Source organism: Lagopus leucura, unplaced genomic scaffold, assembly GCF_019238085.1.
Source record: "Lagopus leucura isolate 7727_CA_CO unplaced genomic scaffold, USGS_WTPT01 Super-Scaffold_100159, whole genome shotgun sequence".
NCBI lineage: Eukaryota > Metazoa > Chordata > Aves > Galliformes > Phasianidae > Lagopus > Lagopus leucura.
The window spans coordinates 233383-258495 of record NW_024962335.1 but is presented as its reverse complement, the minus strand read 5'-3'; the positions used below and the strand labels follow the sequence as shown (position 1 = coordinate 258495).

The 25113-nt window shown below is 40.7% G+C and overlaps 2 protein-coding genes across 8 annotated transcripts in view; both read left to right on the top strand.

Moving 5' to 3' along the window:
- The window catches only part of OSBPL8 (oxysterol binding protein like 8), an 81043-nt gene extending 62008 nt beyond the window's left edge, over positions 1–19035 (top strand). For all 7 annotated transcript variants that reach the window (XM_042889853.1, XM_042889851.1, XM_042889855.1 and 4 more), the window contains 16 exons: positions 1494–1578; positions 2572–2743; positions 4641–4875; positions 6040–6224; positions 7025–7106; positions 7668–7766; positions 8254–8350; positions 8703–8801; positions 10070–10167; positions 11467–11556; positions 12067–12203; positions 12471–12656; positions 13918–14005; positions 14408–14510; positions 14924–15029; positions 15293–19035. In XM_042889853.1, the coding sequence (XP_042745787.1) occupies positions 1494–1578; positions 2572–2743; positions 4641–4875; positions 6040–6224; positions 7025–7106; positions 7668–7766; positions 8254–8350; positions 8703–8801; positions 10070–10167; positions 11467–11556; positions 12067–12203; positions 12471–12656; positions 13918–14005; positions 14408–14510; positions 14924–15029; positions 15293–15428 (1998 nt within the window). In that variant the 3' untranslated portion in view covers positions 15429–19035. The remainder of the gene's footprint in view (positions 1–1493; positions 1579–2571; positions 2744–4640; positions 4876–6039; positions 6225–7024; positions 7107–7667; positions 7767–8253; positions 8351–8702; positions 8802–10069; positions 10168–11466; positions 11557–12066; positions 12204–12470; positions 12657–13917; positions 14006–14407; positions 14511–14923; positions 15030–15292) is intronic.
- A 138-nt stretch (positions 19036–19173) lies between these two features.
- On the top strand, positions 19174–21956 carry BBS10 (Bardet-Biedl syndrome 10). The gene is made up of 2 exons (XM_042890138.1): positions 19174–19349; positions 19422–21956. Exons 1-2 carry the CDS (start codon positions 19174–19176, stop codon positions 21283–21285), a joined length of 2040 nt encoding a protein of 679 aa, XP_042746072.1. The 3' UTR covers positions 21286–21956.
- The last annotated feature ends 3157 nt before the right edge of the window (positions 21957–25113 follow it).

Below are 25113 nucleotides of genomic sequence, written 5' to 3'. Positions count from 1 at the left end.
CTGCCATTATTTGCTTTTGCTCAAAAATTCTGCTGGCTTTCAAATTCCCTCTTCCAAGCCTTATACTGGTTTTCATTAGGCTTCTATGGGGAAATCAGTCAAGGCCAAACTGTGATAACTCATGAATTAGGCAGGCTTAACCCAGCTTTCAACAAGCTTCAAGTGTGTTTAATACAGCCCTCTTTGCTCATCACTTACTTTAATGTTCCCATGGGTAAATGTTTTTGAAGAGACATTTAAATGATTGCTTAGTATTTTATTCCAAAGCAAAGCTTTGGATTTGCTTTAAATTCCAAATGTGAAAAAAACTTCATAATGAAAGTTAAACTTTGGTATTTAATGTCCTGTATGTTTCTTTTGGTTGAACTCAATTCTTGGTGTCCTGCTGATTCTCTTTGTAGAAGGACTTAAGCATCTGAATGTCTTTTATGGACTTAGCTATCATCCTTATCATTTTAATTTATTTTTTTTTTTTAAGCACCAAGTCTACAAGTAGGCATCTAAATACAGTTAGACACCAAAATTTTTTGAGGGGATTGACTGACTGTTGGGTGATAGAGAGGTTGAAGGGAGAAGGTGGGAGACAGGAAGAGTTGGTTCCTATTGCAAGACATAGTGTTCAAGTGGGAACAGTTAGCTCAATTTTGTGTAGATATTGATCGACTCATGTCTTCTGAAGACAGCAGATGCCATGCAGCTCTGGAGTGTAGGATGCAGTTGAGATAACAAACATGTTCTTGCGTAAAAGAGGCATGAAGTGGATCACTGAGGAGAGCCTCCTGCTGTCTCCAGTGGTTTAGCTTGCTCTTCTGTCTTTTGGGGATTTCTGAACCATACCATCTTCTTAGGAATTGAGAGGAATCTACTCACATCAAGAGAGGATGAGGACCAGAGGGGAAGGGTTAGTTGTTTACAGATGTGGAGTCTTCTGATAGACAGCTTTTGTTGTAAACCAACCCTCTTAAAATACCCCTTCCCCCCCAGTATTTTTTGTTTCATACTTACCTGTTTGTCTGAAACGCAGAGTTGAAGAGAAATAACTCATCCCTTCTGATCTCTCTATGCCCATCTGCAGTCCCTTAAAAAGTGAGGGTGACTCCCCTTGTAGCATTCATTTTGATGCTTTTGTCTTTTTGCTTTAAGTGGCATCAGCAGAGCATTTCTAAGCTACTACACCAAGTCTGATTTACCAAAAGCAAACAAGCAAAAAAAAAAAAAATCCCTCAAACGAAGACAAAATAAAAGCACCAAAAATTATTTAAATCCTAAAGACTGTTCTCTTTAAAAGAAAGAGGGTTGAATTGGGAGCTATACTTAAAATGATGTCTTTGAAGAAGAAATTCAGTAAAAGAGGGCTGTCCATTTTTCCATTCATATCTTCATTAGATGTTGCTGAGTGACAGTAAATAGCCAGCAGTGTGTCTGCTTGTTATGTGAATGGTAAACTCTAAACCGGAATTAAAATATATGATGCTTGTTTTGTGTATTTCAAGGGTCCAAAAGGTGAAGCAGTTGGTTCTATAACTCAGCCACTACCCAGCAGTTACCTGATCATCCGAGCCGCTTCAGAATCAGATGGTAAATAGGCACTTCAATATTTTTTCACCAAGACAGCAGTCAGTCATTAGAAGGACATTGCTTAAGTTGTCTTACTGTCTATTACAGCCCTGTGATTGCAGTTCCATGCTTGTAAAGGCTCTTCCTTAACTTGGTACATTGTTGTATTGGAACTAGCAATTTTTCATGTTTATTCAAGGAGAGTATTGAATTGAAGAAATTGTCATTGAGCTCCTTGCAACTGGTTCCTTTCTTAAATGCTACTGTAGATTCTTTCTAATGAAAGTGTTTGTGTATTATAAAATTCAGCAGTTTTACAGAGCTCTCGTAGTAGAAATTCCCTCAAAATACACATTTTTAATGCTATCACTTAGAGGAGATAGGGATTAATATTGATGCAACCATCTTGGAAGGTTAGAAAACAAAACCAAAATTTAAGACCACTGTTTAGACTTCTTAGTAGCTGCTTTCCTTCTACAGATTAATTAAGCATACCCTTGAAGTCCTTAAAGTTAAGACTCTTATTTTCCTTCAGATAATGATAGAGTTACTTTTAAATACAGTGCATAGAAGAGAAATAAAAGTCACATTTTTGTATTATTTAATCACCCTTAGATGTAAATTTGTACTATCTTCATTGTTATATTTTAAATGCTTTTTTTATTGCTTATGAAAAACTATTAGATTTGAAAATGAATTAAATGCAGGAAAATAAATAAGTGAGGAGTGAAAAGAGCACGTAATTTTAGAAAAACTGTATTGGAATGTCCAATATTGAATTGACTTTTATATTGTAATTTCCATATTGTAATTGTATCACATGAACAAATTCTGCCAAGTGATGCAATTACATAGTCTTCAAAAGTGGAGTATGTCTGCAAGCACCTTTAGAGGAGTTCAGTAGGTAGAGCCTTGGTGGAGCCATTAAGGAAGAAATGCTAGAATGTGCTTTAAGTGAATCATTCACCTTGGTCCCCTACCCAACAGCATCTCTAATATTAAATTTGTCTTCAGGCAGGTGTTGGATGGATGCTTTGGAGCTGGCTTTGAAATGTTCAAGTCTACTTAAACGTACAATGATTAGAGAGGGTAAAGAACACGACTTGAATTCTTCAAGTGACAGTGCTCATGTCTCTCTCTATGGCCTGCTTCGTGCTAACAACTTAAATAGTGGAGACAACTTACCGTGAGTAAATTAATTACTAAACCTGATTGCTTTTCTGGCAGAACCATATAGTAATAACTTCTCCAAAGTTATTGGAGTTCTTCGAAGAGAGGATCTCTCTTTGCAGTTCTATTCGCTTCCAGATTCTCTGTATAAGACTTAATTGCACTGTGTTTTTATACATGGATAAAATGAAAAACATGTATACTTTATTTTTTGAGCAAAGCAGATACAGCGGGCAGCTTGGCCCAAGGAACTCAAAGCTGAGTATTACACCAGTAAGTTAAAGCACTCAAACTGTTACAGTTTAATTTTTTTTTGTATTGTGAAGTTGGTCTCTCTTGTTTGTTTCACTTGAAAAAAGTTTAGTTCATGTTATGAAAGTAGGCAGGTGTGAATATAATACAATATACTTTGGTCAAAGTATAAATAACACCAAAACTATTTAAATGGTTGTCATTTGCCTCAGGTTTGAATTGTCAAATTAATCAATAATGCTTCCATCAGCCTATGAAATTAAATAGTACAAAAATTGAAATCACCTGTGTCAAATATTGGAGGGCCCTTGAGTCACTGTTCGTTTCAGTAAATGCTCTCATCCAAATTTTTGTGAGCATGGTCTTTCCTGAAAATACATCATTAAACAAGCACGGTGAATGTCTAGTATTAAATGTGGAGATTGGTGGCCCTGCATGTGGCAGGGGGGTTGGAGCTTCATGATCCTTGAGGTCCCTTCCAACCCTGGCCATTCTGTGATTCTGTGAATGAATGTGCTTTCCAACACTTCCAGTTATGGCATCAGAGTGCATTAGAAAGATATAAAAGATTTAGTCATTTGTTTGAAATAATTTGGTCTGAAGCTTGGGCTTTGCACCGTTTTTCTCTCTTATCTTCCACCAGTTGAGTATACTGATAGACTGACATAAATGTCGTTGAATAATCCTTCACACACATGAATACAGCTGCCCACATCTGTTCTGGGTGGGTGGGGCTTTTATACTGCTGTAGCTGAGATGAAAGTACAGGCCTGACTTTAGATAGTCTGAAACACTGAGAAAAAGCAGACTATTGCCTTATTGCCTCCAGTCCAAATTCAGGGCACTATCCTGATGACCAGGCAATATTTTGTCCAGGTACAGTTTTGCTCCTTCCACAATCTTAAGGAAACAGAGAAACTGCAGTGTACAGTTCAACTGCAGATCTGTAGTCATAATTTAATATAATCACCTGACCGAGATTACAGTCACAGCAATTAGCTACAATCGTTAAGTCTAATTAAGAGTAATAGTTTAATTAAGTAGATCTTTGGATGTGGTGTATTGTAAGAGTATTCAATGTGTTTATCTCAACTATAGACATAGTTTTAAAGGGGTTGGCAGGAGAGGGAGAAAACATGAAAGCAGTTTTAACTCCAGCTGAGAGCTAGCTTTTTATATTTCTCAGTGATGTCGCAGCACAGGATGCCTTGGTCCTTCTGGGAATGTGTACAGCTGTGTAACCTTGAGAAGGAAGCATGCTGGGGAGTTAATAAGGAGTTTAAAATCAGTATTTATTTACACTGCCTTAATGTGGGAAAGGAAATAGTGTTCTATACCTACAAATTACTGCCTTGTGTGAAGTATCATTTCAGTTATGGAATTCACTTTATCGTTCTTCATCCTCGGTATGTAGTCCCTTCCTCACCTCACTAGCCATAGCCAGAGAATATAATAAACATAAATGCAAAGTAAATCTGGTGCATTTTACAGTTCAGTGACAACACCGCATCCTGTATATTTCCACTGAAGCAAGTTCAACTTTGCTGCTAGACCGGGGTTCATGCTGGCACCTAATTCAAAGGATTATTGTGGGATTTTGGTTTGGAAACATGAAATCATGGGGTGAAACTGAAGATTTATTTAGCTTTTATCTTTTGTAGATTAAATGACAGTGAAATCGAAAGGCATCACTTTAAAGACCAAGATATGTACTCTGATAAATCTGATAAGGAAAACGATCATGAACATGATGAGTCTGATAATGATGGATTGGGGAAAAGTGAAGAAAGTGATAGCGACACATCAGAGCGACAAGATGACTCTTATGTTGATCCAGAGCCAATTGATATCAAAGAAACAACTTACTTAGAACAAAGTCATGAAGAACTTGGAGAGGTAAAAGTACTTTTCATGTAGTAGGCGGGTCACTTTGCTGAATGTAAAGCTGATATTTTAGAGGATGTGCTACATTTGACAGCTGCTTTACAGGATTGACTTTCATGTGGTCAGTAATCCTGAGGAAAAAAAAAATGTATCCATCCGTGTTCTGCTCTGCTACACTTCTGTGCTTCTGAGAGATACGTTTATTTAAAAAGAATGATCTCTTTGTTAAAGATCATTTGGGGTATTTCTCAGAGAGAAGGTGCTTACTTTAGAAGGACCACCTGCAGCAGAAGTTGGCCATGTCTGCCTTTCTTCTTGTTACTAACTCTGTTTTTTTTTTTATTAAATTGTTTTGTTTTTTTTTCTTTAAGTAAAAATTTTCAAGTTGAAGATTTTTATACAAACTGACACCTATTTTTCTACTGCGAGAGAGAAGTTAAGTAGTGCTGGGCTTTGCAGAATTCTGTGAAAGACTTGCTATGTTTTCAGTGTTCAGCTTGCATTCTATTATGATGCTCAGAGTTACTGCTCTGTTTCTGTGGGTTTTCTTTCACCCCTACACAGCCAAATGTGAGAGGAATATGTATGTATTACTTGCTATAATAATACCAAAAATCTTTTTAATGGAAATGGAGAGAAATAGAATAGTTGTGACTCTCCTCTTTTTCTCAAGTGCTAACTGTGAGGTTTGTTGTTTGCTTCATTTTTATATACCTACTGGACGTAAAAACTTTGTGCTTTGTTGCTTTCCAGGATTGGCTCTAGAATAAACAAAGGCTCAAGAAAAGTTGAGGGTTCAAGTTAGCAAAAATGCATTTTAGAATAGTTTTGGGAAGAGGCATGCTTTTCCTATAGACCTTGTTTTTCATTTCAGGAACTGTAAGAAAGAATATCTCCACTTTTCTTTGACCAAAAGGAGCACATTGGGGTGTTTTTCTGTTTTAGGGTTGATAAAAAGAAATGCAGTTTTTAATGCTGAACAGTAAATATGTAATCATACATATCATATATTAAATGTGTACTATAAGTATATTTTGAGAAATTTTCTATCTCTTCCTCGGAACGTTCCATTTCATGTGTACATTTTGTATTGTTATGGCATCATCAGAATGCGTTGAAACAGTTCAACTTCTGTGTTCTTTATCCTTTCTGTAAGCAGTTTTTTATTTATCTTAGGCAGGGGAGGCTGCTCAGACAGAAGTAGTGTCTGAAGAAAACAAAAGTTTGATCTGGACACTTCTGAAGCAAGTCCGTCCAGGAATGGACTTATCCAAGGTTGTACTGCCTACGTTTATCTTGGAACCTCGTTCTTTCCTTGACAAGCTATCTGATTACTACTACCATGCAGACTTCCTATCCGAGTGAGTCAATCCTATCACTGGTTTTCTTTCCCTTTAGCTTCCTTTTAAGCTAAAATAAGAAACCAGTAAGATACTGAAATCTTTGTTGTCTGGTCTGGTTCACTTGAACAGCATCATAGAATACGCAGTCTGAATATTTGTCTGACAATCTATCAGTTGTCAAATATTCTTGCTTTCTGAAAATTATCAGCCTAAGAGCTCGGCTGGTATGTCTCAATGTCTGTCCCCTCTTAATACTTTAATAGCAATTGTGTTGCAAACATTTCTGTTGTGGATTTTAGGAAATGGTTAAAAGACTTCTCAAGATTTAACAAAATTAGTTTGTTTTTTTCCTTTTTCTTCTTTTGGATGCATATTTATAACGGTAGAATAGCAAGAGTTAGCCTTTTTAAAGAAATTATTAAATACTGTTTTGATTTAGAATTTATTTACCTGCTCAAAGAAAGCTAATGAATTAAAACCTGTACACAGAGATATTATTCAACCGTGCGTGAGTATGCCAATTCTCTGAAGCATTCTCTTTCCTAAATAAAAGGAATTGGAGGGGGGTGTTTAGCAGGATGTAGTGTTTCAAAGTCCGGACTCAATTTTGGAGTAAGCATTTCTGATTTTTATTTTGTTTGATTTCCATGTTCAGAGGATTCTGAAAGCTTAATTTCAGGCTGAAAGTTTTACTACTGAGAATTACAAAACTTCTGTTTAAGTGAGCTTCTAGATAGAAGACATATAACAGCAATTGGTAGCGTCTCATAATTGAAGCAATACTGACATTCAGTCTGTGCTTTCTGTTTGTTTCACAGAGCTGCTCTGGAAGAGAATGCTTACAACCGCATGAAAAAAGTAGTGAAGTGGTATTTGTCTGGATTCTACAAAAAGCCAAAGGTGTCCTTTTACTCATTATTTTGTCTTTGTTTTGGAAGTTGTGTCTAGTTTGAGAGCTCAGGAATGTGCTGGAGTTCTTGTTTCATTATATTGTTATGCATTTTTTTCTAAAGAAGGTGAAGTTTTCGTTATTTAGATAAATTTATCATAGATCTTTCTGGTCCCCACCCATGCTTAAAGTAGATTGTGCACAACTGCTTTTTCCCCTTGAAGTAGAAATGTAATGAAACATTTTTACACAAAGTTGAGCAATATCTTGTTTACTGTTCTTCAGTGATAGCATTATGCATTTGGAGGAGTAAAATTTCCCCTACTTCATTTAGCTTTAAACTCAATATTCTTTATAAGCAGCTTGATGGGGAATAGTATTTAAAAATGACACTATTTACTGCTTCTTGAGCCTAATATTCAAATGATGAGATTGAGGCGATGTGCTCTAGCATATGCGTTATGCTTTCTTTTTTTTTTCCTTTCTCTATCTTTCAGTGGCTGACTGTTAAAAATATTCTGTGAGTTCTCTACATGCTCTGTGTGGTTACTGTCTGTTTTGGTTCTATTCAGGGACTAAAAAAGCCGTACAATCCTATACTTGGTGAGACTTTCCGCTGCATGTGGATCCATCCGAGGACGAACAGCAAGACTTTTTACATTGCAGAACAGGTAGCTGCCATAAGCAGCATGAATATTTTTAAGAAAAATAAATGTGCTAGGTTTTTTTGTGTGTGCTAGATAAGCAATATGGCAGCACTAGAAAATGTATTTGTATGTATGTGTAGTATCCTAAAAACTCTCCTCAGTATGTTCTTAGAAAGACAAAGATGTTTCAGTGTTTTTGTTCCGTCTTCCTCCAGTGAAAATCAGACACTAGTTTTCTTAACTCTTGTAATTCAGTGAAAATGTTTGCTTGATCTTTAAGTCTGAAGATTAAGGTTGTGTTTGGACAAGGCTGTCAGACATACAGTTTGAATTTTGGGTGGTCCTTCGTGGAGCCAGGAGCTGGACTAGATCTCTGTGGGTTCCTTCTAACATGGGATATTCTGTGATCCTATGATCTCATATATTAATTGTATTCTATTCTGTGTGACATGAATTTTGCATTGTCTTTATAAGATCAAGGTTTATACTACATTGCATGTTTTTTCAATAGGTGTCCCATCATCCCCCAATATCTGCCTTCTATGTTAGCAACCGCAAGGACGGTTTTTGCCTTAGTGGTAGCATTCTGGCCAAATCAAAATTCTATGGTAAGTAATGTTTTGGGAGCTAAGAGGGTTGGGGTTTTTTTTTTTGGCTGTGCTTTTATCGAGGAGTGTAAAATCAGTGCAGGTGTTTTGATGGTGAAAAAGGGCTTTTAGAAGAATGGTTGGGTTTGGATCATTGTATTATAATTGCCTGACAAAATTTTTATTACTGGTCTTAGCATTTTAATTTCTCTTTTACAGTACACTTTAATTTTTGTTTGGAGATGCTGTGATTATAGTGGCTTCACTTGGCAAGATAGATTTCAATGCCAAATATGATAATTTTAATTCTGTTTCTTGGTTATTAGGAAATGCTGACTGGTGTGAAATGTGCTTCTCTGTGTTTGAATTGCAGGGAATTCATTATCTGCAATACTAGATGGAGAAGGACGGCTGACGTTCCTAAATAGAGGAGAAGATTATGTAATGACTATGCCATATGCTCACTGTAAAGGTAGAGTTCATTATTCTAAATACACTGTTGTTGAATTTAATCTTGTCATCTGAGTAAATTTTTGTGAACACAGGCAACGTTGGTGGTTCTAGGCTCCCGTATACTTTACCAAGATAAGAAGTATTATTTAAGTAGTCATCTGGCTTTGGCACAGCAGAAGATTTTTTTTCATAAATATTAGAAGTGTTTAGATAGCTATCTGTCATTACATGACAGTAATTTATTGCTTAAGTTGCTTTCTTTTCTGGAGAGGACTCTGGAGCTTCTCCAGTATTTTCCAATTGGAAATATAATAGTGTAGTCTCTACACCTCATGTAGTTTGGGTGTAAATCATGACTTTTTTTCTTTAGTTTCACTACAGGGAAAATAGTCAGTAGTTCCTTTCTGAAGGGCTGGTAGTTGTACAGAATACATTGCAGCATTGCTGGGATTTTTGCCTTCATATTTTCTGCCAAAATTCTATTTCAGAGCTCTTGTAATCAGCAAGTGTAAGACTTTCATACAGATGCATGACAGATGAGTTAGCAGAATTATGTAACTTAACATGAGTTTGGTAGGCTCTTCTTTCCTTTTTTTTTTTTGGGAGGGGGGGGATATTTTTAATATTGTCGGATTTTATGTTACCTTTTATATGACTTTGGTGACAGAAATAATGCTTAACAAGTAATAAGTACCTTAGGTGTATACATACATACAAAACAGACAGGAAGAAGAACTAGAATGACTAGTGATACTGATACAGAGAGAGAAAGGTGGAAGAATATGTGGGGGGAGAGGGAGGGGGAAATGTGCATGCTGGAAAACATATTTCTGCAGGCATCCATTGTGTGTAAAACACACTCAGTGTTTCAAATGCTGGATTGCAATGGAAAGACTGTGATTGTGGGAAATATGCTGCGAGTTGTCAACCTTTTTGCTTCCAAAAATCTTTGGAGAGGTGGTCAGTGATGTCCTGTACTGGCTGTGCGATTTTCTTTACTGCGCCTGCTGTATCTGTTTGAGGAAAGTTGTTTTCCTATTGATAGATCGTATTTCCTGCTTAAGTAATTCATTTGGATGCTTTTCTTTCTGTTTGGGTTATCTTACTGGGCAGAAACATCACGCTCATGGTTAGGGAAAGTCACCTAAAGAGAAAATAAGCAGAACTGTTGCTTTCTTTTTGTTCTCTGGCACAGATGTGTTTACCCCAGGAATAGGGACAAAAGAGTTTAGGTTGTTTTTGTCTTGTCCAGTTACAAATTCTAATGTTGGCTCTTCCTTCTTGCAGGAATTCTTTATGGCACAATGACCTTAGAGCTTGGGGGAACGGTCAACATCACCTGTGAAAAAACTGGCTACAGTGCAACAATTGAATTCAAACTGAAGGTTAGTAAATGCTATGAGTGGACATGAGAATGAGCATTCTAATATTAAAATGTGTATATTATCAGATCATACCATAGATACAATCTAGCAACCGGTGGTTAGAGGAAAAAAAAAAAGGAAAGAAACATAGGACAATATAATTCCTTTTTTATTTAATGTTTTCTTCTGGGTCCAAAAGTCTTGACCAAAACTTACAGCTCTGTCTTAATCTCTGCTCATAAGGATGCTTCCATTGCAGTGCTTGCATATTGCCAGTTGTGTGAACCTTACAAACAACTTAGCTGGAGGGGTGACAGGAGGAAGCAGCGGTCTGTCTCATTGCCAGTAGTGGCATCTGCATGTGTCTGGAAGGTGTGCAAGAACAGGGATTAGTGATCTAATCAGCAACTCAAGTATTTTGTATCTTACTGAGTGTATATATATCCCATGGAGATTTTTCATTCTCTGAAAACTTTTGAGTGTCTTTTTAAACTTCTTGAGATCCCTTGAAGAAGAGCTCAAGCTCAGGCTCCCCTCTTCCATCCTGCATGAAAATTAAGTTGTTCCTGGCACATCAAACAAAGGTAACAGAAGGGTTTTAGCTAACATTCAGATCAGTTTAATGTCCAGCCTTATGAGCAATTATGTGTACTATTTTTTTGCAGCTGTCTTTGCTATAGAAGCACTCACCAGGTGCAAAGGCTAAGCAGAGGTTTCTCAATGATGTATAAATGGCTGGCTCTTCTGAAAATGTTCCTGCTGTTTTTGAGACAAACTGATTTAAAGCTAAACAGTCACTAGGGAAAAGTGCACGTGGAGAGAAACTGTACTCAACTGAGATTGTAGGGGAAAATTGAAAGTTAGGAGGCTATATCAATTGAAGTTTTGCCTCTTCAACGCGTGGGATATGTGTGTAGACTATCAAAAGGCTGAAGAAAATTTCTTGCTGCCATTTTTCTTGTTTTCAAAAGAGTTAATCTCTATTAACAGAGTCTTTGGCAAACTGGTGAAATCAGTAATAGCAAATGACAATTTCCTTCTAGATGCCATTCACATGACTTGCATATCATCATGTTTTTACATTTTTTGCCCTTTTCAGATTTCTTACCCAATCCTAATAATTTTGATCAGCAAAGCTTTTGAGAAAATAGAGAGAACAATTTAGTTGTGGTACTATTAGGCAGAAGTTGTAATGTTGAAAGCATTCAGGGCTGTTTACATCGGATTTCATAAATGCATTTTATTTCATAACACTCAACATACGTGCAAATATTTTTTGTTATTAAAACAAATATGAAAGCATTTCTTTTTATTTTGCAGCCATTTTTAGGTAACAATGACAGTGTTAATCAAATATCAGGGAAAATTAAGCTTGGCAAAGAAGTTCTGGCTATTTTGGAGGGCCACTGGGTAAGTAGTAAGTATTAAGTAAATTATGAGTTAAAAGAGGGGAAAATAGCATGTAGTTACAAAAAAGACTCATAAAAGAACAGGAGTTGAGTAAATGCCACTTTCAGTGAAGTGTCCTTTTGTAGTTAAACAGTCCTCAAGGGTGACTTTAGAGTCAAGGTACTGTTACTGTTGAGTATGCTTGAGTAGTTCCTGGTGAGAATACTTTGTATACATATTAATACTTGGAGGAATTGTTGCGGCGCCAGGATGAAGTACTGAAATTTGTTTCAGTTCTGATGACACTGGCGCCATTGTTTGACAGCGATGGTCCCACTTCCTCTCTATTCTGTGTTAGAACCAGTGCAGAATGCAGAAATTGGATTTTGAAATTAGCATATGTAATTATTCTTGTCTGCGAATCTGAAATATTTTTGTTTACAATAGTAGTAATTATTCCTTCAGTTTGCATTATTTTTTGCTCTCTGTGTGATTATTACAGTTAGGATCACTAAATTATCTATGTTACAGGACAGTGAAGTTACTATTAGGGACAAGAAGACCGATGTTTCGGAGACGTTCTGGAACCCAACTTCTGATATCAAGCAGCGTAGATTACCTAGATACACTGTGAAGTTTGAAGAGCAAGATGACTTTGAGTCAGAGAAGTAAGTGCTCTTTAGAAGCACAAATAATTATTCTGACAAAATAGAACTCATTATCTTCTTCAAATTACGACATTAGCTGGCCAGTAGCTGATGGCTTTGTTACTTCCTGTGTTTGCTGATATTGACCTGTACAGCAAGAAAGCAGCACTGTTAAATACAGGCTCACTACTTAGAAGCCTTACGACCTCTACTAAGCCTGTAATTAGAGAAATGTTTTCAATTATTTTTATAACCAGATTGTTACTCTTGATATTGCTTGTTTGTCAGGCTTTGGCAACAGGTGACTAAAGCAATAAATAATAAAGACCAAACAGAAGCTACTCAAGAGAAATACGTTTTGGAGGAAGCTCAGAGAAAGAGTGCCAAAGAGAGGAAGCTGAAGGGCGAAGAGTGGACGTGCAAGCTGTTCGATCAGGATTCAGTCACGGGAGAATGGCACTACAGATACGCTGAGTGAGTGCTGGAATGCTTGTAACAAAACTGCCAGTTGAATGCTCGCAAGTATCTCTGAGCCTCTTGCTGTGCTTTCAAGAGCAAAAGCTGAAAGCATGGAAGCATGAAATTTGCAATGCTACTTGATTACTCCAATTCATGTGTTTTAACCAAAATGTGTAACTTTGTAGCTGAACTAGTTATCCTTTTAGCAGGGACTGTATGTAATTTTGAAAAGGCAGGGATTACTGCAGCAGGAAACTATGTTTCAAGCACTTATTTCAATGGACTTTTTCTGTGTTTTGTTTTGTTTTCCTTTTTTTGGAAAATTCACTTTTCTGTGTTTTGTTTTCCTATTTCTGGTTGTGTGCCTCCACAGATTGGAAAGCACTGTGTGTATTTTCTGTGTCCATGAAGTTTTATGATTCAAGTGTGTGCCACAGAAGTGTTACTGTATGTTAGAAAGCAGTCTGTGGTGTCAGTTGTCATTGGAAGGAATTACTGATTCTTTTTATGAATGTGAGGCCAGCTCACCACGTGGTCTGCATGAAGAGCAGAATATTTTAATTTTATAATATTTTACTGTGAAAAATGCATTCAGTGAACTGCAGCATTTGTTAAGGTATCTAAATTAGATACCTGGATTGTAGTTGTGAGAGACCTTTGGGAGAAGAATGCCTTGTTCTTGTCCAGTTACCTTAGACAACATTTAACTCAAGCCACGTTAATCTAAGATGTGAATGCAGGTCTGTGTTCACAGTATCCAAACAGCTGCAAATGTTTTAAAAAAGACACAAGAAGAAATGAAAGAAAAACAGTGCTTAATCTGCACTCATTAAAGCTGTGCATGATAATGATCTTCAAGCAGCTGACTTGAGGTTTTTGTCATGGAAAACCTGTGCTTCATGGGAATGTGTGTCTTTACCTTTGGCAATTTGTGTTCTCTAATGAGCTATGTCTTTTACTTGTTATTTTTCATTTTATGTCAGTTTGTATTTGGAAAAGCACTCTTAAAAATCTGCACAAGCAAATTGTATGTTGCTCATTACTGCCTCTTGAAACTATTGCAGGTTACCCTTAGCCACTTTGGAATGAAAGTAGTTCTGAGGCAACTGGATCTTGTGGCTTTTCAGGCTACACATGGACATTTGGATCATGTTTTCAGTGTCTGACTTCTACACAGGGAGAAAGATTGTTATTTCATTACATACGACATAGTTTCTGAGCAATAAAATATAATTTAATCTCTGTGATATTAATCATTTGTATTCATTTTGTCTAGTACCAGGCCGTGGGACCCTTTGAATGATATGATTCAGTTTGAAAAAGATGGCACAATCCAAACCAAAGTTCGGCATCGGACACCAATGGTATGTTCTAGTTTTGTTAGTAGGTGCAGCAAGCTCCAGGGACTCACGTTTATTGTGTTGTATGTATGAAGGTCCTCAAAGCATGGGGAGGGTTAAAGAATACCATTGGTACCCTGCGAAAATGTAGATTAGCCAGTCCATAGTCATTCACTTCTGTGATGCATCCTGAGTGGTAGAGATGATTTAATTGACTAAGAATGTGAAGTAATGCCAAGTTGAGTTCAGCAGTTTAACACAGTTCTCCCTTAATGGAAAGATGCACAAACCTTGGGTTGCTTTTATGTCAAAAATCTTGATTTGGAAGTCTGTGAGATATTATGCTTTTTGCTGTTACTGACAGAATGTGCTGCTTTGCTGCAGTTCTGGTTCTGTGGAAGTAATTTCTATGTTTTACAATTGTAGGTTAGTGTTCCGAAAATCAAGCGAAAACCAACCAGCCAGAAAAAAGGGGAGTGTGGTTTCTCATCCCCTGAGCCTGATAATCAGGATTCCTCTGGAAGTGAAGGTAGGAGAAGATATGTTTACATTCCAACATAAGAAATTTACTTAAGCAGAGTTCTTTAGTCACACATACTATTATTATTTCAGAATGTTTTCATTACAAAGCAAGACACGTTTTAGATAGTACTTCAGTGTGACGCAAGTTCTGGTGTCTCTATTGAGTATGTGGAAACAGATTTTTGTTGTTGAGACTGTCTGCAAAAATTAAACTATACCTGGAGAGTTTTAAGATATTCCTAAAACTTAACTTGCTTTCCTTCTGAGCTACAGTAAATTTGTAATAAAACTTCAGTTTTCAATAGAAACTCACTTAGAAAACTTCCTCCTTGGTTTTGCAATCTTGTCATTCCTGCTTTGTTCCATTTTGGATTAAGGACTTCCTTCTGGGAATTACACCCATCTTTTATATTTTTGTAGCACAACTTATGAAGCATAATACAAGAATAAGGAAAAAAGGGGCAGACCTTGGTGAACTGCAGAGTGCCATTGAATCTATAAAGGAAACACAAGAAGACATTAAGAGGTAGTACTAAATCTAAAATGGTTTAAAATGACAAAGAATACTGATTGCCCAGCTGTTTTGGAGGCTTATCTTTCTCCTTTTAATGCCATGATGTCTTTGAAGAACTGGGAAAATTAGTTCAACTACCCTTCTTCTACATGTTAATTACTTATCAATATTACATAATTTTCCTCAAAGTTTGTATTCTGTGGGGAGCCCCAACAAACTAGGAATGTCAGATTGTCTGGGTGGTGATTTACGAGATATTATTCTGTGTCTTACAGGGACATAATGGCTCTACGAAATCGAGTCACTTCTAATTCCCCACCTGTGGACAACCAGTTTTTGCAGCTGAAGCACTATATCTTCATTTTACTCCTGGTTCTGCTACAGCTTATCATCAATTTCTTGTTCAAATAGGAAGTGTGAACAGGAGCCTTTCTGAACTGGAATGATCAAACTCTTACTGGGGACCATGTTTTAAGTTGGACTTTAAATGATGCAATATTATCTAAAAGAGCCTTGTAGCAACAACTTGCAGAACTTTTTTGCCTCAGAGTCCGTGGTTCAGAATCATCCTCCCATCTACCCAGTTGAAGTAAGACTCGTGTAAGTGCCAGTACACTCTTGCTCCTGGTGTGTGCCTCTGTTTCAGACATACAGCATCAGCCTTGTGTTGTTTATTATGTCACATGCTGTACTGATGAATCTTCACCACAGAATAGATAAATTCAAAATTCAGAGGGCAGGCTCTGTAGGTTGGACCTGATTCCTGTTTTGGTAGTGTAATAAACAGCAGACTTTGTTACATTTAAACTTTCAACTTTTGTAACAAAGTAACTTTTAAAGTAGCGAGGCTTACCAACTTTTTTTTTTTTTTTTTAATGGTGTTGGGTGTTTGGATGTGAACTTTTATTTGAGGTCAAATGAATACATTCTTATACAAAGGTCATGACTGTTAGGAACTGGCGAGTACAAAGCTGAAGTCTCTGGGAATTCTGCAATTTTATGTCCTTGATTTGTTTTGGAGGTGTGACAGTTTTTGTCCTGAATTACTACACTGGCTTATAAGCCAATTTTGTGTTTTTTTTTTTTTAATATATATAATTTTAAAACTTCAGGTTCTTCACAAAAACATTCCTGTATCTACTGTACAGAGCACGTTTTTAATAGCACAGCACCTGGGCAGGTACTGTGTTTGTACATTCACACTCATGAACTGCAAATACTGAGGTTTTAGGGTTTGCTTTTTAAGTCTTGATAAATCTGTAAGTGCTGAATTTATACTGGAGTATGGCTGCGTCTCAGTAAGAAGGCAGACTGCCAATGCCAGGACTCTTTCTTATTTCAGAAACAAAATGTGAAGATGAAAAATTACATTTAGTATATAGCATGAGTTGAGCTTTCCAAAGGAGGGACTGTGTGGAACAGGATTTGGCCACTGTCAGCAGGTCATCTGCAAATGAGAATGTGTGTTTACAAGGGAAATGGCTTCAGAAATGGTGGGACGGCTAACAAAACAAATAAGAACAAATGATAGTGAAACGCTGTTTGTTACATTCACGGTGTATATATGCTACCTAACTGAATACTCAGTGCACCTGTTCATTATCTGCAGCCATACCAATTGATGTGAACTTTAAATTTCAAATTAAAACCAGAGCTTGTAGCATCTTGTTGGAAGAACAACGCGCATGTACAGCACTTACAGCTAAAAAAGTGGTACCAGTGTTTATCTGGTGAATTCCTTCTGGCAGTCAAGCCTTTCCATGTACATGTATCAAGTCAAAAAGTAGCCGTAGTGTTGTAAAGGTACTTTCAGCAACCCAGATAAGAAAGCAGGAAGACGGGAGACACAGAGTATAGCCAAGTTTGTTTTCAGTGGGTCCTCTCAGAAATCAAATGGAAAGTTTGGAGCTGCCATGGCCTTGGGCAGCCTCAGTAACTCTTCAAGTGATCTCACATTCTGTTCTGCATCAGCCTTGTCCAGCATTTGGTGAAAATTCTATTTACTTAGTCAAGCTCATTTGTTCCCATGGCTGACATCTTCGCAGCACTTCACTTTCTATTTCATTTTACTCCTTCTTTGGACCTCAGCTGTGTGAAAGTTCGTTGCTTAAGCAGTCACTTCAGCTTATTTCTTACAGCTTCGTACTAGCATAGCTTGTTCTGGAATCAGAACATTTTGGAATGTGGACTCTATTGTCTGCAATTGATGAGGTGGAATTTGTGAATATAGGAAGTTTCTTACTGTTAAGTTTTGTGTCCCTAAATTAAGTCTCCAACAGAAATTGAAATTGTTTGCCATATATAAAATGACATAAAAAAAGCAGAATACTATAGTATTAATTTAATCTACTCAGCATGGAATTGGGCCATTTGTTACAGTGCTCAAATGTCAAAGCTTCATCTGTCATAACTATCCATTACAGGTTCCTAAGCATGCTCCATGTGTGGGAGTAATATAAAAGGAAATGAGTGAGGTAAAAATAAAATCAGAATTTGAGCAATAACTTTAATCCCCTAAAATAGCTCTGCTAAATTTGGGGTGCTGAAAACTCTTGACTGACAGTTACAAGCTTTTTATCTGCCTTGTAAATGGAAATGTCCTTCTGCTCTTTTATTTTGATTTTAATCCTTCTATTTAAGATCAGTCACTAACACAGACTGGATGTATTTTTACATTCACTGTTCATGGATTTGACCCAGCTAGCTGGCTGGCAGCACAGTGTCGGGCAGCATCAGACTAAACAAATGTTCCATATGTGAAATTGAGCTTCAGCTCAAGGCAAGTCAGAGTTGAACGGAGTGAGACAAAATGCCTATGCTTATGTTCCTTTTCAGTTTATTTTTAGAGGTTACTTCTGTCATAAAGGTGGTTTTAGTCGTGGTCCAGGAAAGTAAAGGATACATGATGAAACTTTTAAAAAGTAAAACTGCAGACTTCTGCTTGACAGAACGATTGGATTTCTTAAATTCTAGAAAGTACATTGGAGTCCAGCGTTTTGCTGGATGATGTTCCCCCGTGTGAACAGGATGGCATCATTTCCTGCCTGATGCTTGCAGTACAGCTGCTTGTGGGCCTGGTGTGTGAGGGCTTTTCCGTGGCACATCACGATTGTCTGCTTGCCCACAATGTGTGGGTGATCTTGAATATGAAATATCTGATGCTGAGATCTGTGTGAGTTACAGAACGGGCTGTACAGCCTGCAGATAGATGTGTGAGGGCTGTAGCTTCCCAGTTTGTATGATTAAACAGCACTAGTTTGTTTTCACATTTGATTTAAAGATCTCAAGGGGGTGGTTGTTTTTTCTTGTACAGGAAATACCATCAGAAATTGTTGCCACGTGGTTTTGTTGTTTTGTTTTCAAATGCACTCTAAGCCTTTAATTTGCCATTAGGTACAGATTGCCTAGCTAGGTGCCCGTGACCTAGGCTAAAAGAGCAAATATGAGATGTCACAGGGCACCATTTCAGCAGCAGGAGATGTCGTACATTTCACGTTGGATGTCTTTTAAAGATGAAGCATCGCTTACTGAGGGCAAAGCCTGCTCTCCACCCCCCAGTTTAATTTTGTCAAGAAATTGTCTTATAGGTCTTCCTCCCAAATGGTGGTTTCTCTTTCTTTCCTCTTTGTTTGCCACCCTCCTGTGCCTTTGGGATTTCCTTTTTTTTTTTTTTTTTTTTTTTTTTTTTTTTTTTGCCAGATGTGTTTATGGAGCACTCTGGGTTCAATGTGTAGCGTGTTAAGAGGCTGTTACTTCACCACTCTATCTGTAAATAACGGATAACAGGGGTTCTCTGTACATCTGTAAGTTGTGTTGGTTCTTAAGGGTACCCTCCAATCGCTGAAAACTGAGCGGATCGAAGCTTTGTAAACAGTGCCTTCCCGAGGGGTTTCTTGTTCCCAGACACGGTTTGTCGAGTTTGTGCCATATGTAACACCCGACCTTTCGTGAAGGCTTGCGTGTTTGAAACTAGTTCCCCTGCTAGACCCTCCGGTTACAAATAAAAATGTGAACTACAGCCCCCGGTCCCGCCTTGACAGCATTTCTCGGGGATGGGGCTGTGAGGGGCGGGCAGGGAGGCGGGCTCTCGCCACAGGGCCTCGCCTCACGCCGCGGCCGCGCGCATGCGCCGCGCTCCCCTCAGCGGACGGTTGCCATGGCGGCGCGGCCCGGGCTGCGGCAGGAGGCGGCGGCGCTGGCGGGCGCGGTGCGCGGCGCGTTGGGGCCGCGGGGCGGGCGGGCGCTGCTGGTGCGGGCCGACGGCCGGGCGCTGCTGACGCGGGACGGGCGGCGCCTGCTGGAGGCGCTCAGCCTGCAGCCGCCCACGGCCAGGTACGGCGGCGGGAGGGCCGGGCCGAGTGGGGAAGAGAAGGGGGCCGGGCCTAACGCCCCGTGTGCCCGCAGGGCGATGGCGGCCTGCGCCTGCCGCCACCAAAGCGCGACGGGGGACGGCGCCAAGACCTTCGTGCTGCTGCTGGCCGCCGTGTTGGGCGCGATGCGGGAGGGCTCCCCGCGGCGGGCGGCGCGGGCGCTGCCGGCGTTCGAGAGGCGGGTGCTGGAGCGCGCCGTGGCGAGGGGCCTGCGGCCGCACCTCCGCAGCGCCTTCCCCGCGGGCGGGCCGGAGGCGGAGCTGGAGGCGGCGGCGCTGGAGGCGCTGCTGGAGGCTTTTCTGCGGGGCCGGCTGGGGCCGGGCGAGCGGCGCGCCGTGGCGCTGCTGGGCTGCGAGCTGTGCTCCCGCTGCGGGGCGCGCCGCCCGCCCGCGCTGCGCCTCCTCTGCCGCCGCTTCGCGCAGCTGCACGCCGCCGCCGCCGGGCTGCCCCTCGCCCGCTCCAGGATCCTGCCCGGCGTCCTGCTCCGCAGGGACTTCGCCGTCTACTGCCCGGCCGGCGACCGGCTGCGCGCAGTGCTGGTCACCCGCTGCCTGCGGCCCGTGCTCGCGGCACCCGGCGTGGAGTGCGCGGTGCGATCCGAGCGGCAGCACCGGGCCGCGCTGCGCTGGTGCGGCGGGAGGACGGAGGCCGTGATGGAGCGCCTGCGGAGCAGCGGCGTGAGGCTGCTGCTGTCCGGCGTGAAGCAGCACGAGGAAGTTATCTACTACGCGAAATTACACGGTGTGTCCGTGGTGGAGTGTTTGTCATCGGAAGAAGTGGCCCTTATCTCTGAAATCACAGGAATCTCGCCCTATGACCCTGCCGGTGATAGCGTGCAGAGGGAGATCACAGAGGCTGCAGTGGTAACCTTCTGCCAGCCCCTGCTGCTGGGCTCCCAGCGGTACGCGCACATTGGCTTCAGCAGCGCGGGCGCCTTCCAGCCCCACTGCCTGGTTCTGTGCGCTCCTGTCGATGCGGTTAACGAGCAGCATGCTGCCGCTCTGCACGGGGCCTTCACCATGCTGCTGCAGCTCTTCAGAGAGGTGGGTCAGGAGTGCGGAGATGAGAGCCGGAATGGTGCCTCAGGTGTTGGGAGCGGGTATTGTTCAGCTACTGAAACGCAGGTGGTGATAGAAAGTATTGCTTGTGGCAGCAGTCAGGTTTCTGAGCATCAGCTGGGAGGCTGCAGGGGTGAAACAACAGCACAAAGTTCAGATTTTGCTTCGCATGAAAGCGAACATCCTGATTGTACGCCACCAGCCTCAGCTCCTGGCCCACACAGCAAGGAGCTGAATGTCTGCACCGGTGGGACTGACTCAGCAGGGACACACAAACTGTGTGAGTGTGCAGATGGGATGAACGAGAGCCACCGAAGGCACCCAGTGGTGTGCAGTCACAGGAATCACAGCACTGCTGTAGTCAGCACTGCTACCCTGTGTGAGCACCTAGGCGTCGATAAAGGCTTAGAGAAGGCTGGCAGTGGTGTTACACAGAGTTGTCCCTGCTCCGTCCTAGAAGCAGGATCAGTTCTGCCAGTAGGAGGTTACTTTGAAATCCTGTTACATTATTATATTCGGCATTATGCAAAGCAGGTTCAGCAGTCAGCAGTTATTGTCATATCTAATGTAGTTGCTGATGCTTTGTTAAGTATTCCAAAGGCCTTATATGGAACAGAACGGAACGGCTTTACCAAGTTTTATCTTGAAACCACAGAAGCACTCAGGAAGAATCAGCCCCTGCCTGTGAATGAGAAAGGCTTGGAATCAGTTTATTGCAAATACCAGCTGGTAACTTCAGTTCTTCATTGTGCTATAGAGCTTCTCAATATTGATTTAATCATTGGTGTTAAGCGGCCACCACAGAAAATTGAGGATAATGATTCGGATGACGATTTCTGAAATTGTAAATAAAAATGTTTTTGATAGCGCGTTTCCCTGCATCTTCTTTTCAAGTGATCTCAAATTTCAGTGCTGGAGACTAAAAGATCTCTTTTTAGATCCACAGACCTAACGTACTTCGTGGAAGTAGAGGCTGACAGTTGGGATCTGTGTAGATCTATCTCCCTGCAGCCCGTGGGCACTGCACAGGGCAGATCTCCACTTGCGCCATGGAGGGGCCTGCAGTGCACCAGGATGAGGCCTGAAGGAGGCACGGCCCGTGGATATGCCTCTGCAGGAGCACCCTGTGCTGGAGCTGCAGCCTGTGGAGAAGGGCCCATGGTGAGGCAGGAGGGCTGGGTGAGCTGTCGCTCATGGGGACGTGTGCTGGAACAGTGCACTTCTGAAGGTGGGCCCTGTGTTAGGGGCTCTGTTGGAACAGAGCTTGGGGAGCTGCGGCCTGTGGGAAGGACACCTGGAGGCAGGCAGGGAGCGGCCAGGCCTGACTGGACTGACTGCAGCCCCGCTTCCCTGCACTGCTTGCAAGGAGGAAACAGTAGAACGAAGGCTGAAGCTGAGTGAAAATGGAAAGGGCTGAAGCTGTCATCAGTTTGTTGGTTTTTTTTGTTGTTATCGTTTTCACTGTCCTGCTTTGTTATTAATTGGCAATAAATTAAATTAATCTTCCTCAAGCCAAGTCTGTTTTGTACGTGACAGTAATTAGCGAGCAGGCTCCCTCCCTATCGTCCCATGGTGTTCCCAATTTCTACTCCATCCTGCTGAGGGAGCACCTCCATGTTCATTGAAGAGATTTATTTAAGGAAGAACAAGGGACAGTAATTTTTTCTTCTAGTAGAATCATTTCTGATATGTGCAGAAGAGTGGGTGTGGAATTAAACACAGAGGAGAGAAAATTACACTCCTGACAGTTCAGTAATGCAACAACTGGCCCAAGCTGAGTCCACAGAGCTCCCTGCTCAGACAGGCCCAGAGCTGGGAGCTGCTTGCTGGCATTATTTTATACCATTATTACATCTGCACAATTACATAAAACTTTTTTTTTTCTTTTTTTTTTTTTTTTCTAACAATTCTTTCATCTGGCACCTGTCCCATCTCTGGTAAAAGCTCTCGAGTCTGAAGGCTCTTTGAGTTGAGTGCTGTATTTCATTGACTTCCCTGCTATTTTCTATTTGAGAATGATCCATTCTTTTTTTTATTTTATTATTTATTTAAATTGATAAATTTTCTATCAGTGCTTAGGTTAATGTGTCTCCTCGTGTCTCTTTTCTCTTCAGCTTTATATCTCAAGCTAGAAACTATTTTGGTATTAAAGCAAGGAGCTGTTTGCAATTTAATTTCTTTACATCTAAGGAATAGGTAAATATTTCAGCCACCATTAAGAACGGGTATCAAGCATGAACTTTGCTTACTATGTCATTTATCTCACTATTACTATTAAGACCGAACAAAACGAGCACTAATGTCAAAATTTGTAAACAGCAGCTTTGGAAATGTGTTGGCTGCAATTAACACAATTAAATTTTTGCGGTAGCGTTTTGTGAGGCAGCATTTGTATCTTGTGAATGAAGCTAGAAATAGCTGCTTGGATTGGAGATGAGACAGATTGCTTCCCTGTGGGAACGTCAAACTAATAATTGCTTTCAGGAATAATTGTAATGTTAGCATTCCAAAACCAAAAATGATAAACGTGAGTATGTAATACAGTTAATAATAACAACTTCCTCTTATGATGTGATTCAGTGGAGGAAGAGACTTCAGAATCAGTTCTGCCTGCAGTAGATAGGAAGGCAGGAGGTAAGCGCTGCCCTCTGTTTGAAAACACTTCTGGCAAAAAGAGCAGCAAATAGTTTTCCTACAGAAACCGCTGGTTCAGCAAACTGTTTATCATGAGCAGATGAAAGCACCGTTATGCTGAAGCTTTGATTCAGTGCGGGATTAAGGGCACATCAGAAATACTGCTTCCTGTGCGGCTGCGTTCTAAGCCACCAACAGCAGAACTCACTGTAAGGGATAATATTTCCACTTAGAGTATTTGCAGAATGTGTTGTTTTACAGAACAGAATTTCTAACCTGGTTGTGTTTTGGATTTCCAGTGAAACAATTCAGCACTGTGATCTTCCTTTTCGGAACTATCATGACCTACTTTCAGTGGGTGTCTCCATTTTCCAGATCAAGCATCTGATCAAATCCTACCCTGAAATGTAAATGCAGAACGAACACATGGCAGGGATTTCTCTGGGTATGCAGGAAAAGGCAGCTCCAAATGAGAGTTATGTCTGCTGAGATTTCGCCTTCGAAATTGATACATGCCTGGCAGTGTGTGTGAGGATTAAATTTAGGCTTTTGAAGCAATGAAAGCCATAGTAGAAACAGCTGGATTGTGTTTGTGAGGCAAATAAACCACACAGAGCCATTTCCTAAAACTAGGAATACTCTGAGACTCCTTTTACCAGTGTAGTACAGGAAAAAGCGTACAGAATAGATACATAGTGCTGCAGAAAATACAGTGTGTTATCACCGTTGGCCCTTGTTGCCAAATATAATTAGTTTTCAATTATTGGGGCAGCTGTAGGCCCCTGCTGCGGGATGCCTCTGCCTTCCCTGGTGTGCTGGAGCAGCTCTGCGTGGCTGTGGCCTCAATGAGACACTTTTCTGGTGCAGCTGGCTCCACAAAGCCTGTAGCTGCCCTGTGACCAGCGCATTTATAGCTCCCAGAACACAGTGGAGGGCAGCCTATTCAGTTTCTTGATTGATGACTTTGTGCATGTGAAACCTTTCTTCATAACTTACACATCTCAAAAGAACAGTTTAGAACTGTGATGCTTTAAGGTCAATTCTTGGTAAGAAGTACTGGTACTTGCCATAATGAAAGTCGATTTTCAGCATTTGCAATTCAGCCTGAATAACCTTTTTGGCTGAAATTTCCCCACACTGTACAAGGAGTGACTGCTTCCTGCTGACACATGGAGAATTTTGGCCGAGCACTTCAATTCTTTTGGAAAAGGAGTTAGAAAAGTACTTTGCTTTGCCTTCATTTTGTCTGGTCTTTTATTTGAGCTTCTCTTCAGTCCCCTTGCTGGGAAGACAGTTCTCCTGTTTCTTCTCTGCTGAGAGCTGGAAAGAGATACGAGCCAGGTAGCAAAAACATTCTGAACCCAAATCCTTCTGTCCTAGGTCTGATATCAGGTGCTGCTGGGCTGTTTCCTCTCATGATTCATTTGGGGCTGAAAAATATAAAAGCTGCTCAGTCGTATCCAGGAAGGGTCCTGCTGTGCCAAAGTCACATGCAGCATCGTGCAGTTTGCTGTAGTGCTTATCTCTATGGATGAGTTTGGCCATCTTGCATGCTGCCAGGTGGATAAGTGGGGAGGTTTGGAAATTACTGGTGCTTGTAGTAATACAGAAAGTGTTAGAAATCAGAATTTGTGGTGCATTCCCTGTAATCTGAGGCATTTATATCACCCTGTAAAATTAGAGGCACTTTCTAACCCTTGATGGTTAATAGGAAGTGCTGTCAGCATCTCTATATCGTAGGACTCCCTTCTATTTCAGAAGTTTGCCACTTTGGCTGCAGTCCTAAGTGCTGCAGAAGATATCTGGCTTGGATGTATGAAAAAGAGCCAGTCAGTAAACAAGCAGGAAGGGGAAACTTTTCACCTCCTGTATCGCTGGGTCGTTGCTTCTACTCTCTGACTATAGAAGTGATGAGTAATGCAATGGTAATTGCATGGATGTGTGGGTGGGGAGAGGGAGGAACCAGAATGAGAGAAGGCAGAAGATAGTAACACCCAGTTCAAAGGGAAGAGAGAGGGAAAGACAAAAAGAGAG

Bases quoted from the DNA above. Each gene is read 5' to 3' on its own strand.
- BBS10 (XM_042890138.1), top strand. From the start codon at position 19,174: ATGGCGGCGCGGCCCGGGCTGCGGCAGGAGGCGGCGGCGCTGGCGGGC. The intron at 19,350-19,421 runs GTACGGCGGCGG...GTGTGCCCGCAG, and splicing joins CTGCAGCCGCCCACGGCCAG to GGCGATGGCGGCCTGCGCCT.